Source organism: Eucyclogobius newberryi, unplaced genomic scaffold, assembly GCF_026437365.1.
Source record: "Eucyclogobius newberryi isolate DKJ021-1_F unplaced genomic scaffold, fEucNew1.0.hap1 SCAF_3, whole genome shotgun sequence".
In the NCBI taxonomy this organism is placed as follows: Eukaryota; Metazoa; Chordata; class Actinopteri; order Gobiiformes; family Gobiidae; genus Eucyclogobius; species Eucyclogobius newberryi.
The window spans coordinates 30507496-30524904 of NW_027315945.1; the positions used below are offsets into that span (position 1 = coordinate 30507496).

General features: G+C 45.2%; 1 protein-coding gene across 7 annotated transcripts in view; it reads right to left on the reverse strand.

The window, feature by feature from the left end:
- Positions 1–2399: 2399 nt before the first annotated feature.
- The window catches only part of LOC140374130 (uncharacterized), a 15035-nt gene continuing 25 nt past the window's right edge, over positions 2400–17409 (reverse strand). The window contains exons 1-14 of one of the 7 annotated variants that reach the window (XM_072460930.1): positions 17362–17409; positions 14775–15570; positions 10217–14000; positions 7464–7761; positions 7132–7305; positions 6959–7053; positions 6816–6889; positions 6698–6743; positions 6580–6623; positions 6445–6512; positions 6199–6356; positions 5703–5788; positions 5485–5624; positions 2400–5409 (exon numbers count right to left, since the gene is read on the reverse strand). The exon at positions 17362–17409 is cut by the window's right edge and continues 25 nt beyond it. In XM_072460930.1, the coding sequence (XP_072317031.1) occupies positions 5499–5624; positions 5703–5788; positions 6199–6356; positions 6445–6512; positions 6580–6623; positions 6698–6743; positions 6816–6889; positions 6959–7053; positions 7132–7305; positions 7464–7761; positions 10217–14000; positions 14775–15380 (5559 nt within the window). In that variant the 5' untranslated portion in view covers positions 15381–15570; positions 17362–17409 and the 3' untranslated portion in view covers positions 2400–5409; positions 5485–5498. The other 6 variants (XR_011929066.1, XR_011929068.1, XM_072460932.1 and 3 more) reach the window with 6 other exon arrangements.

Consider the following 17409-nt stretch of genomic DNA (forward strand, 5'->3'; position numbering starts at 1 on the left):
ATTGGGACGGACTTTGCACAGGACGAGACGCGGACCCCAAAATGTAACGGGGTAAGTCGCTCGTGTAGTTTGGTGACGGATAAGTCGATCGAGTGGTCAATTTGTCGTTAACTGGTCTTAACACGGGCTCCATGACACGTGATCAAAGGTTTTATGACACACACTGGAAATATACTTCACTGCAAGGTCTCACACAGCCTCACTTTGGCTTCATTTTGAACTAAATTTGTCAAAATCTCTCATTCTCTGGCCTTATTACAATCTATTTGATAATTGGACAGAACAAAATAGTAGTTGCAGCCCGAGTGACTAATATAAAATGAATAAATCTAATGGAGTAAGTACTTTAATACGTTAAACTACAACTTTCTTTGGCAGTTTATTTCAAACCATATCAGCAATAAAATAAGAGTTGTAAAGCTGCAAAGACAGGAAATACATGAATTACTTTAAAGGTGCATTATGTCATTTTTCTAGTTGGGAATTCAACAAACTGTTCTACTTAAAGACAGTAAATTAGGAAATGTAGTTATCTTGTTGAAATGTTGAAAAGTTTAGAGAATATGACAAGAAGACTAAATTAAAGTTGATGTTATTTATTACATTGCCTGGAATGTTCCACAGAATGGCATCGAAGTGTCTACTATCTCGCTTTTATTCAATTATGGAGATATACAAGTTATCGCCATATATTGGAACTTTAAAAGAAATGCAATAATATCTCAACGGAGACAAGTCAGTGGTTGAAAAGCTACACAGTGCACCTTTAAAAACGGTGTATAGCAGTGTATTATTTGTTTAAATTTGTGTCTATTTGCTGTATTGCAAAACAGTGTGGGGAAAAAGCACTAAAAATGTGTTCTCAAGTATAAGTACATGGCTAAATACGCAACTATGCAAACTAATTGGGATGTGTAATTCTCAGTAAAGTACAATTACACGACAAGAATTTAACTCAAGTACGTATAAGTTTAAAAATCGAATCGAAAGAGTACAGATAAGTTTGATAAGTTTGACTCTTCTCCATCTAAAGCAGTACAATCTGTTCAGTTAAACGATTGTGTCATGATTGATTTAAGGGACAAAGACAATCATAATCATGTCTATCTCCAAAGCATCCAAGAAACATTCTGTGCACGGCCAGACGCGGAACTGTAAACGGCCTTGAGCACATTTCTATGGCGAGCTGTGGAGGACAAAATGAGGGTGGTGCAGCCCCCATCTTGCAGACTTTGTGACTCATTGCTAAAGGACAAACGCAGTGTGAAGTGTGCAACGCGAGGCCACTAGATAGCACTGTTTATTCAAGCTGATTGGACTCACTGCAGCAGACAGAAAAGGCCGAGCTCGTGGACATTAAATGCTTTTATTATGTTGAAGATGTAGATGCTGCTGACATTCCCCCCGGCGTTACTAAAGGTGCACTGTGGAACTTTTCTGGCCGTCGGAGCGCGTCACCCGCTTCGCCCCCTGAACGCCAGACACCGCTTTGCTTTGATTGGTCCTCAAGAATGACACGAAACGTCAATCACGGCTGTTTTTATGGCTCAAAAATGATCCGGGCTGTGACTTAGCTTAGTTTAATGCCACACTACGGAACATTTCGGGGGCTGGGCGATATGGGGATACAATTTTTGTTTTTTTCAATCTCTCATATTGATCGATCTGGATGTTTGATTTGTCATTTCATATTTTCAAAATGGTTTTCTTATTGATTTCATGAACCGGAACAAGACAGACTTCAAATCGGTGTAATTCAACCTAAAACAAAAGCCCAATTTTTTCGTCCCAAAGTCAAAACTCTGTGTCAGACGATTGGCTATGGGCCTCTCCATTAACAAAAAACCCCAAGCGTATAATTGACAATTAGACGTGACTGAAACTCCACTGTTCAATTAATCTACCAATTATTCCAATGATTTTTTGGTTCGTTGTTAAAACCGTGAAAGGCCAAGTTTGACCCCAATAAAGCTAAAGTAACGCCACTTCTTCACGACGACATCTTGACCAAGTAAACGCTCAGACAGAAGAAATATAACATAATTGTGCTGTAATTCTTGCTTGGTCTGAGCCATACAGCTTCTCTCCACAGCGTGTCGTGAAGTCTGTGATTATCCGATTGTACTATTAAGACGACAATTAGCTGGTTTTGGCCTTACTGAAGACAAAGCAGTGGCATCTCAAAGGAGGCAAACGGGTGGCACACGCTCCACGCCCGGAAAAGCTGCAGAACGCCCCCTCCATGACGCTTTTAAAATGTTTTGCAGATGATCAGAGGCGACAGGCAAAGGTTACATGTCATGCAAACTAGATAAATAACTCTTTAGTGTACCTTTGCTATAAAGTTAATCATCCACTGGCGTATTAACATAGTGCTCTTGGTTTAAAAAAAGAAAGGAGAAAAATATACATTGTGTAAACAGTCAAATAAATTGCACTTTTTTTTGGCTCAGTATCAGAAGCCACACTACGGAGAAGAGCGGACGGACACTGGAGAGATAAAGTCATCACCGATTGTCCGGACAACAACCGAAACGAGACTAAAATGAGACAAATTATGTATATATTTTTTTTTTTTACAAAAGAACCAATACAATCATAGTCAGTATTTAAAGACAACTGCCCCATATCGGCCAGTCGTGTTTAAAAAAAAAAAAAATATATCGAAAGAAAGTCCGTACAGTATTGTTAGGTACATCACTAATTGTAACTGCGGACAGGTTAAAAACAGCTTCTATGTACATTCACATGAAACTAGACGTTTTATTCCACTAGAAATGTACCAAAAAATCCTACGACAAAGAAGGTATTATGCAGCTGTACGTGGAAACGGTCTTATCCAAGAATCTATCTAAGAAAAACATTACAAAGGAAGTCGTTTAGTCCTTAATTCAGGATATATTGCTTTATAGACTGCATGAGCTCGCTTAGGTACATAATACAACATGGCACTTTCTGGGAGCGTTTTAGGCCAACACTGCATAAAACAAACATCCAGACTCAGTTCAAATGACTTCGATTCAGTATCTTGATTTGGGTCGTTAGAAAATGATGCAAAACGGTGTCAAATTCCCCTGAAATGACAATAAAGCCGGTTCGATTGAATAGTTTATACGACCTACAATATTCAAAGCTGCACTGTGTTTCTTTCCTGATGGAACGTACGAAACCTTAGCTTATTTGATGACGGTTTTAAGTTGTTTTTTAATACAATTCAGCTCTAAATGAGAGAACAAATGAAGTGATAAATGCACTTTTCAAACCCTAAAAAAACAAAAAGCATTCAAACAAGTCAAATCATCTTGTTTGATAAAGGCAATACACACAAACCAGCCAAAACTACTCAAATAAAGATTAATATTCTGTGTCTAAGTCATTTAAACTAATCCAGACGATCCTTTTTTTTTTGTTTTCTTTAAGCATTTTTCACATTTTGTTCACCCCACGGACATTCTGATTGTCTCTGCTCGGGGGGCACACATTCTCAGGCAGCCGGAAGTAAACAAAAACACTTTATAACAATATGTATTACCCTTCACCAGGAAGTAATACTGAAAATAGTTATCGATAAACATTCTCATATATTTATAAAGCAGATTAGAGTCACTAAGCTCTGCTCTTTTTCAAAAAAATAACTTCTCTTCTTTTCTTAAAGCCTCATTACAAATTCTGTTGCAGCAATGCCAAAATTCCTATCTCTAAGCCCGCCCCCTCCCCGTCTATTCACTGGCACACAGCACACACTGTCTTGGTAAAGTAACACTGTCTCAACAGCTTTGAACTGGCTCATGCTCAGAGGTGGATAGAAAGCAGTTGCGTTGAGGAAGAAAATGCACATGTAATAGTTTTCCGACATAATACTTTTACTTCTTGAATCTTGAGTTAAGGTTTTGGTTATTTCTCTCATTATCAAAGAGCTTTCTGTTCACAATATTAAATTACGTGTATTTCTTGCACATAACTTGTGCTATGACTTTCTGATTTTCAGGTAAATGTTCTTTGCAAATATTATAATCTGTGCATTATTCTCTTTTTTTGGTCGGTCTGATTACATTAACGTGAGTAATAACTTGGAGCCAACACTAACATGTGATCTGTAAAGCACTTTGTATCGCCACCTTTCACTGATTCATTGAGACTTCTACTTGTACTAGGGTAATGTCATTTCAATCTTGAGTACAGTTTTCTGCTTTTCTACCCACCTCGTGTCTCCCGCCTCATGTCATATCCCAAAGGTGCAATTTGACTAGAAAGCTTAACAAGAAAAATACTTTTGGAGAATTTTGACCTACTTAAACCCAGGGATTTTTTTTTTTCCTTTTACCCCGGGGCAGCGTTTGTGAGCGCTGTGTCTCTTGGAAACTTCAGAGCCGAAATGCAAAGTACCATAAATTGGAAATCACAACGTTGATGTCGTAACGCTCAAGGTGCAATAAGACACTGACTGTACAGATGGAGGGTCTGCCACTGTCTTTGTTTGTCAAGGTCGTACTGTGGAACCTTCCAGGAAAAGGTCGTGATCTGGACAATGTTTTAGAAATTGAGACGTTTCGACTGCCAATCGGAGGTCATTTGCAATCTAAAGGTGCTAGTCTGAGGTGCTACGGTTTACACTGCACTGAGAGGAGCTAGATTAGACCCCGAAGTCAAGCGGGCGGCAGAACCTCCATCAGAAAAGCGGCAAAGTGCACCTTTAAACGTTGAAACGGAGGGCAGACGTCTACGGTAGAACGTGCTATAAAATGTGATAGTTTGACCTAGTTTAGGATTTATATCTTTTCAATCACTGGGTCGTCATCCACATGAAAGGAAAGCTGCAAGTGAAATGATTCTTCTTACTATCAAGGCACTGCGGCGTCACAATAATATTTGTTTCCACATTATTATGGTGAATTTGTCAAGTAAGATTCGCCTTGCATGGGTTTTCCGCTCCATGATTTTTCTTTCAGTAACCAGGATGCAATCGTTACAACATAGACCCCTGCCCTCCATCTGAAACTATGACATCATTGTTTTCATTCAATCAGGCCACTGTCAGTCTGTCTTTAAGGTGCCAAAGTAAGAGCGGTCGTAGAAGTGCGGGTGCTGCAGTTTCAGTCTCTCCGCTCTGCCTTCGTACTTTAGTGTGCTTGTCAATCCAGCACTAGTGCAAATTCGTGTCTGCTGGTCAGTTTTCTTTCATCCGTTTTTTGGGCAAAAGAAACGGGTTGCCATGGTTTCAGCCTTGGTTTCGACGTCTTCTCTGAGCAGCAGGTTCGGAAAACACAACGGTCCGTTCCAAGTGCCGCCGTCAGCCCTAATGCTGCTTCTCCCGTTTTGTGTTTGTTCATAAATAGTAGCTGCGTAATGACATCACCTCCTGCCCATCTGTTTGCGGTGCGCCTGGTCCCGTCCTCAGAGTGTGTCCACCTACACAGCAGCAGACAAAACGCTCACACACACAACACTTATGCTTGATACTGCTTTATCTGATCTTCCACTCACCTTCCTCTATTAGCTTATGAATGCTGCAAGGTCAGAAGTAAATCACTGAGGCGTTTCCTCCTCTGATCTCTTCTGCATACCTCCTCTTCCCTTCGTTTGTCTTCCTCTTTCTCTTCTGGTGCGCTCTGAGCTTTTGTGGGCTGCAAAATATTACAATATGTAATTGTAAAGGAATTTGTTATTTTTTTCCGTTCTGGCAGTGGTTTTGAGTTACTTACACAGGGGCTGGCAGTGAGGGAGGTGGAGGTGTCCTGGCTCTTAGATGAATCCCTGCTGAAAACGTTCTCCACCTCCATCGGCTGATCTGAGGTCAGAAGTCACATATCACATAGTTAGAACATGCAGCTAAACTCCACATGATTAGTTTTGAACACAGAAACACAAATGTGAGTGGTACTTTAGCTTGGGTTTGATCTAGTTTTTCATTGGGACTTTGATGGAAACTGTGGTTTCACTGTTAATGGAGAAAGTTGATGCCTGCTGGCTCTGGGACTCCAGCAGTGGGCGACTGGAAATGAAATGAGAAACATTTCTACAGGCTTAAATTCTGAGGTTGGAAAACCACTTGGTTGAGTCTGGTATTGAGAGTCAAGCACAACACACATGCTCACACACACATGCACACGGAGGAATAACAGGAGTAATGAACACACGTCCACTATGGAGACAGACTCCTACAGAAACAAAACAAACACACACACTTGCTTCATGGACCTGACTTGATGTGGCTGTGGTCGTGCGCTCGCTCCTCTTCCTCCTCCTCTTCCTCACTGTCCCTCTGCCGCTCTCGCTCAATCCTCAGGCGGATCTGTCGCTCTCTCACCAGCTCCCAGTTCCTCAGCAGGAACACATGGTGCTTGACCACAAAGCTCCTGTCCCGACACACAGTAACACTAGACTTTAGTTTGGTAACAGTGCAGGAGTAGTTCAGTTTGATTCACACGTGGCATAGTCCTGTACCTCTCGCAGCTGCTTAAAGGATCCATGTCAAGGTGAGGGAAGAGGCTGGCGATGTCTCTAGTCTGATCCTAGAAGGAAAGAAAACGGTTTTATTCATTCAACAACTTTAACTTAATCAACTTAATGCAAACACACCTCATTGTCCTGGGGAAATGATACAGTCTTCTCTTTAGGTCGACCTGAAATGACCAAAGACACTTAGAGAAAGTCCAGACTGATCAATCTGCTGATCACATTTAATGCTGATACTTACGGTAGCGTCTCTTTCTTTTCAGTGGAACAACAGGCGGCCTGCAGAGCTGCAAAAGCACAAGCTGCATTTAGGCTGCGTCTCGGGCACATGTCCATTCTTATGTTACAGTGGGCTTTACCTGCTCATGTCGCCACAGCCACATAACGTCATAAGGAAGCTGGAAATGGATGCGCTTAAGCCTTAGGTATTTACCTGGAGATCAGAAATGTTTTAGGACAAACTCATACATAAATACTAAAAAGTGCTGATTTTCACACTGACCAACGTGGATGGGAGCAGGCAGAAGACTGTGGTCCTGCTCATCTGGAGAATAGTCTGTGCTCTCTGCACCAAAGTGTGTGTTCTGTGATGGGGGACTGAGACAGAAATACATTTCAGCATCACAGTACTCTCAGTGCTTTATTGTTTTAAATGGTTATCATCTTTTGACTCACTCTGTGGTTTTGTAGTCGTCAGAATAGAGGCCTGCCTTTAAGAAGCTCTTCCTCGGAGCTCTGTCTGTGTGCTCCTCTGTCGGGACGGGGACTGGCTGTGATGGAGCCTGCTCCACATCTGAATGCCCTGAACTTTCAGTGGGGGACTCACACTCTGCTCTATCCTCAGTGACACTAAAAGAGGAGATTCATGAAAGAGGGAGAATGATAGAGAGAGCAGAGAGAAAGAGAGAGAGAGAAGAGGCACTGGTTTAGCACACAGTGCTGAAATGGATGTGTTAATACAGCAGCACTAACTGTAACTGTCTGAGGTGCAGAGTGATGCAGTTTACCTCTGATGAAGAGGGGAAGGGCTGTGTCTCCTCTGGCGTCCCTTCTTCCTCTTGGCCTGGAGCTCGGCCTCTGTCATGGGCAGAGCTGGTTCAGCTCTCTCCCTCCTCACTGCCTCAGTGCCAGCCTGCACTTCAGGCGTTGACAAAAAGCCAGAGGAGGTGGAGTGCACTGGGGGAGAGACCACAGACGTTACAGGGGGCTTCTTGGGCCTCCCTGGACGCCTTTTATGAAGTGACCCATTGTCTGATGGTTGTACGGTTTTCTGTGGCCCCCGGTTTCTGGAATCACTGTGTGAACCTGCAGTCATAAAAGACAAGAGGGAGGGTTATGGTGAGGTAGACAGATGTGGATCAGTTTCTGTGCCGACAGGAGGCGCGAGGTGAGCTGCTCGGGGCTGAGTCACGCGGATGGGCCACAGATTAGGTGAGTCACAACATTTCCTCTGACCAGATCACTTCTGGGAAATGCATTAACAAAGATTTATGTGAGCTCATGCACGCGCCAAGAAACCACAGGAATTGACAAACAGTGCAGTGCGCTCTTATCGTGAGCAGAACATACTCACACAATTTGTTTTGCACATTCAGTAAATGGGGACATAAATCTAAAGAGGTGACGCAGAGAGAGGTACTGTGTTAGTGTGCTGCATGTGCATTCAGTTAGACTGTGGACTCATGTCAATTGTATTCCAATTGTACTTTCCCCTCATAAGCTACATGTGCCCCAAGAATGACCTCAGTGTTCCTCTTCGTTCATCACAACAACGTTTGTATCTTTGTTCCATTTTCCATAGACCGAGACAAGAATGACCACTTACTCCTCATTGAATTTTCCAAGTGCCTCTGTGGGTCACCAGGGAAGGATAGGCCAAGCTTTAAATAGCCGATGTGGTGGTTACCTAATGACCGTATTCCCTGCATACCCACAGGGAGTAACAGTGTTTGCTTTGCTACAGAATCGCACGATCTGATCTATGTTTCCTGACAGAAAATCAAGATTCTGTTCTCATTTTGTCACATTTTTGGAAGAAAAAGTTTGGTTTGGGAGTTAAACATGGGCCTCTATGTTCCCGGTATCAAGAGTCTGGATTGTCTATAAAGTCTTATTTCCTTCCCCAACTTTGATGTGGCTATAAACAACACCCGAGAAACATAGTCCTGTTACTAAAATGGGTTTGCCACATTCACTGTGTCCACACTGTGCAAATATAAAAACCTGTTATTCTGATCTATTGAAAGAACAGTCCTGGCATAAAATCCATTCAGTGAGCCCGATGATGATTTGGCTGCATCTATTTTATTGAACCACAGCCTTTCTTTTTATTACCTTTTTAACACTGCAGCTGGTAAGATCTAGTGCTTTGTCTGCTCTATGAAAAATTGCTTATAGAATTGCAAGATGAATGACCACAGTTGGCGAATAGCAATACGCAATTATTTAGTTATATTGTATAAGATCCTCCGCAGTCTGCAAAAAAATAAAATAAATTGTCCTTTTGGGGCTGTATGTGTAAAACCTGCTATCCTTGTAATCTATACCTTTACAAATATGTTGCTTTGGCAGTTCATATTTGAATCTTCTCAGAAACGTTTGCTCTTGTACTTCACATGTTTAAATGTGCTAAATGAACCAGGGCTGTGTAATTACTTACTAATTTCAATTATTACTCTATTCAAGTTCCATACAAAAATGTTCAATGTGTATTATTTTCTTTTCAGAACAATTTGTGCAGTTCTTTGTTCTGTTCATCAAAACCTGAGGTAAAGCCACTTTTGTAATCTAATAAGGGCAGGCTTATAGGCAAAAGTGTTACAAAACATTACTAATTAAATGTATTAGGTCTTTACCTTCTCTACAGGGTAATTTTGACAAAATAGAAAAATATGTGATTTCCATTATGAGCCAAAACTATACTAAATCTATTCTTTGTCTTTTGATGAAGCATATGTTAATTAAATACACTTTCTTAATAGCCTTATGAGTAACACATTATAATGACAACTTAATTCAAAATGAACAAATAGTTTATTAAGTGTCAACCCTTAATTAAGTTAATTAAATCTTTGTTCATGCTTTATTAAAGTTAGTTAAAGTCATCAGTTTTTTTGTAAATAAGTACATTTTGTATTTTCCCCCAAAGAGTATCATTGTAAATGTAGCACTTTGTGACAAAAAGAGACCACTGCGCGCTGTCAGCATCTAATAATAAGTATTTTATGTCTTGCAAACCTGGAAATGAGAGCCAAAAGCAGTGCTCGGATTGGCTTTGCACGAGTTCCACATCACCGTCTGAAAAAACCTGTTCCAAAGCCGTGCATGTGCTCGAAAATGAATGCTTATGGATATTAACGACGTGCCAAAGGCTTTGTGAGAGCTGGGAACTAATTAGACTAATTTAAATACCTGCTTCCAGTTTGGCTGTGCGAAAATGAGGCACCCCAGCTTTAAGGTGGAGCAATTATTAGGTATGGGACAAGATAGATTGTGCACACATGAGGGAAAGTATGTCACAAGATGGTTTGAGTTTGCCTTTGAATTGTACCAAAAATGTGTTAACGTTGCTGCGTTATTGCTCTTGAGAAGCTGCACTTCCGAGACATAATGTGAAATAAATTGGAGCCAAAATTGTCAAATGGATCAAATCTCATCCGTCTCGTTCTCGTGTTCCCAATCTTGTGTCCCCAGTTATTATAAACCTCCTCGAGTATGACGGCAGATGTTACAGAACCAAAACATAAAGAGCGATCCTCACCTGCTTCTCTCCTCTCCATCCAGACGGGCTCCTCACTCCTCCACCGCCGGTCCCCTCCCCACCTCAGCCCCCTCGCTCCCGTCTCCATCACTGCGGACGTGAACAGGTTTGTGTGTGCCGGCGGCGGCGGTGACGACGTCGCCGCCCTGTAAATCGACGTTTCCTCTTCATTGTCTTCATCATCGTCGTCATCCTCCTCCTCCTCCTCTGCACCTGTTGCAACAGTTTTGTTTGTATGCTGCTTTCCACTATTGAAGCCTGTCCAACTCGGTTTTCCGAACGTTGACGCTCCTAACCCACTGTATTTTGTCCAGCTGTGTCCCAGGGCGCCCCAACCTCCCCCGAACGACGATAGATGTGCGGACCCCAAACCGACGGACGATAGCGGCGTTTGCTTAAATCTTTCGGTTGATGACGAGGCAGCGACAGATGAGAAACTATCCGATCCATTTTGACGTAACCAGGGTGATTCTTTGGATAGCATGCTACTTAAACCTCTAGTTGTTTTCCTTCCGATTTCTTCTTGCCTGAATAGAAACCCTGACCTTTGCTTTGAAACAAACCTCTCTCTTTCCACTTCATCTTCATGTATCTCGTCGTCGTCCTCGTCGTCGTCCTCATCGCAGCGTCGGTGGCGATGCTTGTGTTTATGCTTGTGTTCGCTTCGCCCACAACCGCAGGAGAAGTTCGACGCGAGCCCCAAAACGAGGTGGCCGCCGCCTCTGGGACTTTCTTCGTCTCCGACACCAGCGTCCCGCATCAACCGGCTCCGGCGCCGGTGGAAGCGGGCCGGGTTGAGGAAGAAGTGCGGGGACTGGTGCAGAGCGAACTGACCGGGAGACGGAAGAGCGTACGAGTTGGGAAGGTGGTTGTAAAGGCTCGGGTAGCTTCTGTACATGTTTTCGATCGAATCCTGAAATTTCGACGAGCACCCGCACTGTCTTCGATCGAGCTTGCGGCTGCAGTGCACCGGGTGGCACGAGTAGAGGGGTTGTGCCGGGATAGACGGGTTGTGTGGGTAGGCGGAAGGGTGAGGTGAGTAAAATCCGTTCAGGTTTATGCGAAATATATTGGAGCGCATTGAGTGAGAGGAGTGGTGCCTTCTTCCCCCAGGACTGCCGCCGTCGTAGCCTTGCACGAGTCCAGCCCGTGCCCAGCTCTTACGCCCAATGTGCATCTCAGCGAAAAACACGATCACATCCTCCAACTCTGACAGGAACTCTGGGTTCTGCAGGTACAACGTCTGCTGGTGCCTCTTCTTATGTTTACTTTTCTGTCGTTTCAGGGCGTTGTGGCAGGAGTAGAAGTCTGACTGAATGCATTTACCCGAACACGCGCAAAGGCAGGCACAGGACGCGGAGCAGTCAAAATCTCGATGCCTGTGCCTGTGCCGGTCCCTGTGTGCGTTTGTGTTGGGGTGTCGGGACAACAGCGGAGGGGAGACAGGAGAGGGGTGGTCCAGGATGGAAGCAGGGTGTTTTTGACTGCCTATGATGGAGTGTCCTACTCTTAGCATCCCCCTGGACCCTCTCATCTCCCCGCGTTCGCAGATGCTGTTGTTATCCGTCCCGATTCCGCTGTCGCTAGGCAAAGTCTCCTCGCTGTGGGACTCGCTCCTCGGGGACGTGGTGGCCTCTTTCAGGTGGCGCGGAGGAGAGCCAGGTGCGTGCAGTGACGGCGCGTGAGCGGAGAGCTTACACGTCGACTGGTGGAAGGGGAAGTGTGGCCGTCCCTGACAAGGACAACTCTTCCGCACGAACGATGAGAGCGGAGAGGAGGAAGGGGGTCGCGGGGAGGTGCAGGAGGAGGAGGGAGAGGGCAGGGAGAAGGGCTGGGAGAAGAGCAGACACGGGGATGGGTCGGTGAAGCTGTGTTCGCTGTACGGGCTCTGGGCTCCGCTGGAGTGCGTGAGGGACGGGGAGGGGAACGGGTGCGAGGGGGGAGGCTGCGAAAAGAGTGATGTTTCTGAAGCACTGGCGAACAGAGACGACTGCGAGGAGCCGTGGGGCGGTTGTACTTTCGGTTTTCGCCCTCGCCTCTTGCCCATGTAGATAGTCCCTCTCTTGCTGACATTGATTTGAGGACCAAGCTTACCCCCGAAGGAGCTGGACAGAGATGAGAGCGTGTGTACCGTGGTAGCCTCCAGCGATTTAGCATCTGCTGCTTTAGCCACGAATGCAGATGACATAACCTTGTGAAACCTCCTCTTCTTCCTTTTCTTCATCTCATTAATCAACCTCCTGATGTTTAGCTGCTTGTTTCCCTTTTCGGGGTTGGGAACACTTCTCCTTTCATGGTCACCCAGTGCATCGGGGCTGTGGTCGTCGCTTGGGAGAGGCCGTTTGGGAGGGCGGCCGCGCTTTCTCGGGCTAGGCCTAATCTCCGCGGGACAGAGCTGCACTGGGCTGGGTGCGCCGTCCTGCCCACAGACAGGCACTTCTGTAGGAGTAACATTTGGGGAAATTTTTGGAGGAGGTTCATTGTAGCTCCCGGACTGAGATTTAGGCCGGCCTCTTTTCCGCGTTGAAGCGAGCGGGGCTTTTGTGACGCACGCGGCGGGCTCCGAATTCGTCTGTTTCGGGGATGGAGACCTAGTTCGAGTAGATGGGGGGGAGGAGCTTTTGGGTACAGTGTTGGAAGTAGCTGCATGTGACTCATCTGCCGCCCTGGGATTAAAGGCTGTCTTTGGGTTCTGGGGGAAACTAAGAGAGGGATTACACTGGGAATCCAAAGTGGCTTCATGATTTTCCGCTTTCTGAGCACGGTGCACCAACTTTGTCCAGCTGGGCCTCCGGGCTTTTCGTTTCTTTAGCGGGCGGCTGTCTTGCTCTGGAAGAGAGGAAGGGGCAGAGAGAGCAGGCAGAGAGGGGGGAGGCGTGGTGATGGGTTGGCTCGGGGGCGCAGTCGAATGCCTCAAAATTTCCTGGTCTTTTGATTTATTGGCATCACCTGTCGTTTCCGCCGGATCGACTTCCCTGCATTTCACGCGCGCGGCCTCGTCTTCGTCCTGTCCAGTATCACGCACAACTTCTTCTAGCACGCGACTATTAACGTCGGCGCCGCTTTCCGCGTGACTGTTTTCAATCTGACACTCCTGGCTCGGCGTTTTGTCATTCTTACCCAGGGCTTGATCTTTCTTAACATCATTAGCTTTCTGCCGTTCCTCCTGGTCCTTCCCGCGTCTAGCCTTTTCCTCCCTCCCTCGCTCCCTCTTCTTCACACTGCGACTCTTTGCCCTCCCTCCCTCTAATCTGTCATGCTTTGACTTCTTATCCCTTCGTTTCTCCTTCTTAGATTTCTTTTTTTTGTCCTTCCTTTTTCCAACTGTCGGCGGCATTAAAGGCTCATCTTGGGGTTGCGAGACAGTTGGAGGCGAGGGTGTGACAGTGGAGATAGATGGAGATTTGCTATTATTTGACGATTCCTTTTGAGAGCCGTCTGCCGTCAATTTGGCCGTCGTAGGGATAGATGGAGGAGTGTTATGTTTTCCAGATTTGCTTTTTTCAGATGATGTATTGCTGGTGTTGGCAGTCCCTTTCTCATTCGATAGTCCTTTCTGTTTGGATGCCTGCACCAAACCATTATGCTTCTTGCCGGAGCTGTTTTCAGTCTTGACGTCCTCAGATTGGGAGGATTTTGGAGATGGAATTTGAGATTTACTGTCAGTTTTGGGTGAGGTGTTTTTATGCGCCACTGACAGTCCGTTCACCGATGAACTTTTCTTCACTTTCTCCGATGTACCGTTTGAAATTGCCTCAGCTTTTTCTGCCAGTTTGATTGGGACCTGGGGAACACAAGCGGGAAAACTCAATCACGTCTATGAACATAAGTCTGCAGTGACACTAATAGAATATAATAGGAAAGAACGACTGAAGAAATATTGTTTTTGCCCATGCCCTCTAAAAAGCAAAGCGGGGACAAAATGACTTAATGGGACAAAAAAAAATAAAAAAAGGGCATAGCAAGAGGAAGGTGCTGAAAATGGGGTTGACACAGAAAGGAGAAATACAAAGGCAGCGGAAGAGAGTGGAACAAGGAGAGGAGGAGTGAAAGATAAATGAGACCAGGTATAAAAGAGGGGATGTAAAAATAGAAGACAGGGACAGATATAGAGAGCTGGGCCGAGATGGAAACGCACCGAAAGCTTTGCTATTGGTAGCTATAAATTGCCACTAATACAGATGAGAAGGCTTGACATTTTGTACTTGTCCTGTAATTTGTAATGTTGTGCTGCAGCGTGAGTGGCGTTTGCGCTGCCCCTCTAATGCGCTTCCCCTCGGGCGGTTTTCATGAGGACTGATAGACCAATGTGTGTAAAAGCTCCAAATGGTTGCTGTGCTGTTGTCCTATTTATAGGTCTGTTTTGTTTTAAACATGCTGAGGTTTCTGTGATACAAGCTGTGACCTTATTGCAAAGGAACTAAAAGGCGGATCCCTTTCCACTTCATGACCCCCAAAGTCCTCAAACTTTTAACGCACATTGTCCACTAATAAGGCATTTGTTCTATTAGTTTGACTGATATCCGACAGGTACAACACAAGCACAAATGCAGCTCACCTGACTGCTGGACTTGTTCCTCTGAGCTGAAGCTGCTGTGGCGGGGGCTGACGAGGGCAGTGGCTGCACCGCTTTTGTTGATGTTGTTGATGATGATGCTGATAATGATGATGGTGCGACTGGTGAAGCAGATGCCGTTTGCTGGGAGGTGGTCTGGACACTGTCCAATCCCGGGTGTTGCTCTCGGCTGGTTGCCTCATCTGGACTGGAACTGGTTTTGCTCTGGTGACCCACTCCGCCCTCTGCCTCCCCCCTCAGCGCCCCCCTGCCCTGCCTCTGATAGGTCCTAAAAGTGGGCTTGCACACATAGCTCTCTAAGATCTTGGGCGGCTTCTTAGTGCGTTTGGCCTGGAGTCCAATTCGGAGTCTCACATTCCCCTCAGGGCAGCTTGTGTCTTTGCCAGAGATCTGAAGCTGCTGGTCTCCCTTGGTCCCACAGCGCCCCTCGATGAGCAGCTCTAGCACTGCCCCCTTGTCCCTGTTCTCCTCCTCTGGTCCAGCTTTACGCTTCTTCTCCGGCACATGGTCCTTCTCAGAGCTTTTGGATGCAGATGTGGCATCCACAGGGGTTTTTGGAGGGCTGCCCCCCTTCACTCTCTGGTCCATCAGAGAAGACGGGGGAAACTAAAATGCTTCTGGCATTCAGTTTTAGATGGCCTCCAGGAAATAGGTGACGTCACCAACTAAAAGTAGACTGCAGGTGTAAACGGGTCCAGAGATTTACAGCCCAAAAGATGCACAAGTCCAAGAGCAAATGGGATCCTTCTTCAGTTGTATCTTGTCTTTAAGGCTTTAGCTGAAAGGGAGGGAGTTTGAGACAGAAAGAGAGGGAGAGAGAGAGGGGGAGAGAGAGAGAGGGGAGAGAAAGACAGAGTCAAGTGATTAGTCATTTCGATGAGCTCAGACGTTGAGTAGCAGCAATAGAGAAATTGAGGGGAAAGTCCCCTTCCTGCAGGCAGCTGTGAAAAGGTGCTAAAGCCTGTGTCCACGGAGATGATCTCATCACACACATCACACACTAAGAGACCAATCAACACTGCACTTTTCCCTAGAGCAAACGAAGACACTCTCCAAGTTCAAGTCTGCGATATATTTAAGACTCAAACTACAAGAGTGCCACTTTTTAATGCACATTTTTATAATGCGTATCAATCACAGAGCTGGCCACAAATACACACTCCTGATAAGTCTCCTCCTCCTCGGTGTCTTTGTGCCTTCTGTTCTCAGCTACTCCCACAAGCTCCTCTCCGCCCACCCTTCCCTCTGCTGTACTTTCTTTTCTCTCTGAAACTCCCCTTTTCATGTTTGGCAATAAGCTCTCGCATGCATTCTCTATTAGTCCCATGCAGTCTCTCCCTCGCTCGGCTTCACTCTCTGTAGACCACACAGTAAAGTGGTCAACTCATGCACACATCCATGTTAATCAGAAACATATTTCCTCCTCCGCCTGGTTCCTTTTTCTCCTCTCCAAACTAAATCCCTCCATTCACAGTCCAAAGAGTCCCCACCTCCCCTTCAGTAGTGGTAACACAAATCCGTAGGAAAGGGTAAAACTTATTTTTGGAAAGGAGTGCAAATTCCTCCTCCCTATGCTTCCTCTAAGTCAAGTAAGCTATTCATTGACCCCATTGTAAATGGACTTTTAATGTGACACGGTAACACGCCCTAAAATGAATCCTGCCTAATAGAGAATCTTGATTTGAGTTCACCAGGAGCAAAACCAGTACCATCTATGGATACCTCATTTAACTAACCACTAATAAACAAAGATACTATTTTCCAACAAAACACCGCTCCGAGCTCACTCTCTCTCCACAGAGGAACAGTTTAACTGTCCCTCCACACAGCCAATGCCCTCTGCACTTAAACAAGAGAATATCAAATGATGTTTTTATTTAAGAGCACTCTCCTGTGTCCTGGTCCCTCCACATCCAAACCCACTTGCTTGAATCGTACAGTGCTTAAATCAACATCTGTTCCAGTAACTGTAGTTATGTAACCGCTTTGGAGAGCTTTTGGGAGCTAATAGCCAATACTAAGGGAGAGTACATGCCTCTTTCTAACACACTCTAAAACATATGGTAATAAAATAATTTAAGTGGGACTGGAGACTGATGGTCAGGCTTATGTCTGTGGATTGAATTAATTGTTTTGCAGAAAAGAGGGCAAATGTGCAGAGCCTTTTCCTCCAAAACTTCCCCTCAGCAAACAGCACCTCAGAATCCTTCTAACCTCAGAATCCTTCTAACCTCAGAATCCTTCTAACCTCAGAATCCTTCTAACCTCAGAATCCTTCTAACCTCAGAATCCTTCTAACCTCAGAATCATTCTAACCTCAGAACAGTCTAAATGACTGATGTGCCGTGACACTGAAGTCAGTGTGGTTCCTCACAAGAGTAAGGAGACGATTAAATCATGATAATGGCCCTTCATATTTCCAGCCATCATCACCATCCCATGACAGTGTTATCATCAATAACTACAGCCCATTATCATCTGCCTGACAACAGCAGGGCACGGCTCCCGCTGGAGCTGTGATGGAGCCAGAGCCAGAGCCTCACGTGAGGAAGTTTGTCCTCGCGCTCACCTGTCATACGTGTGCGGGTCGTACATCGTGTACCATGTCACTGCTGCG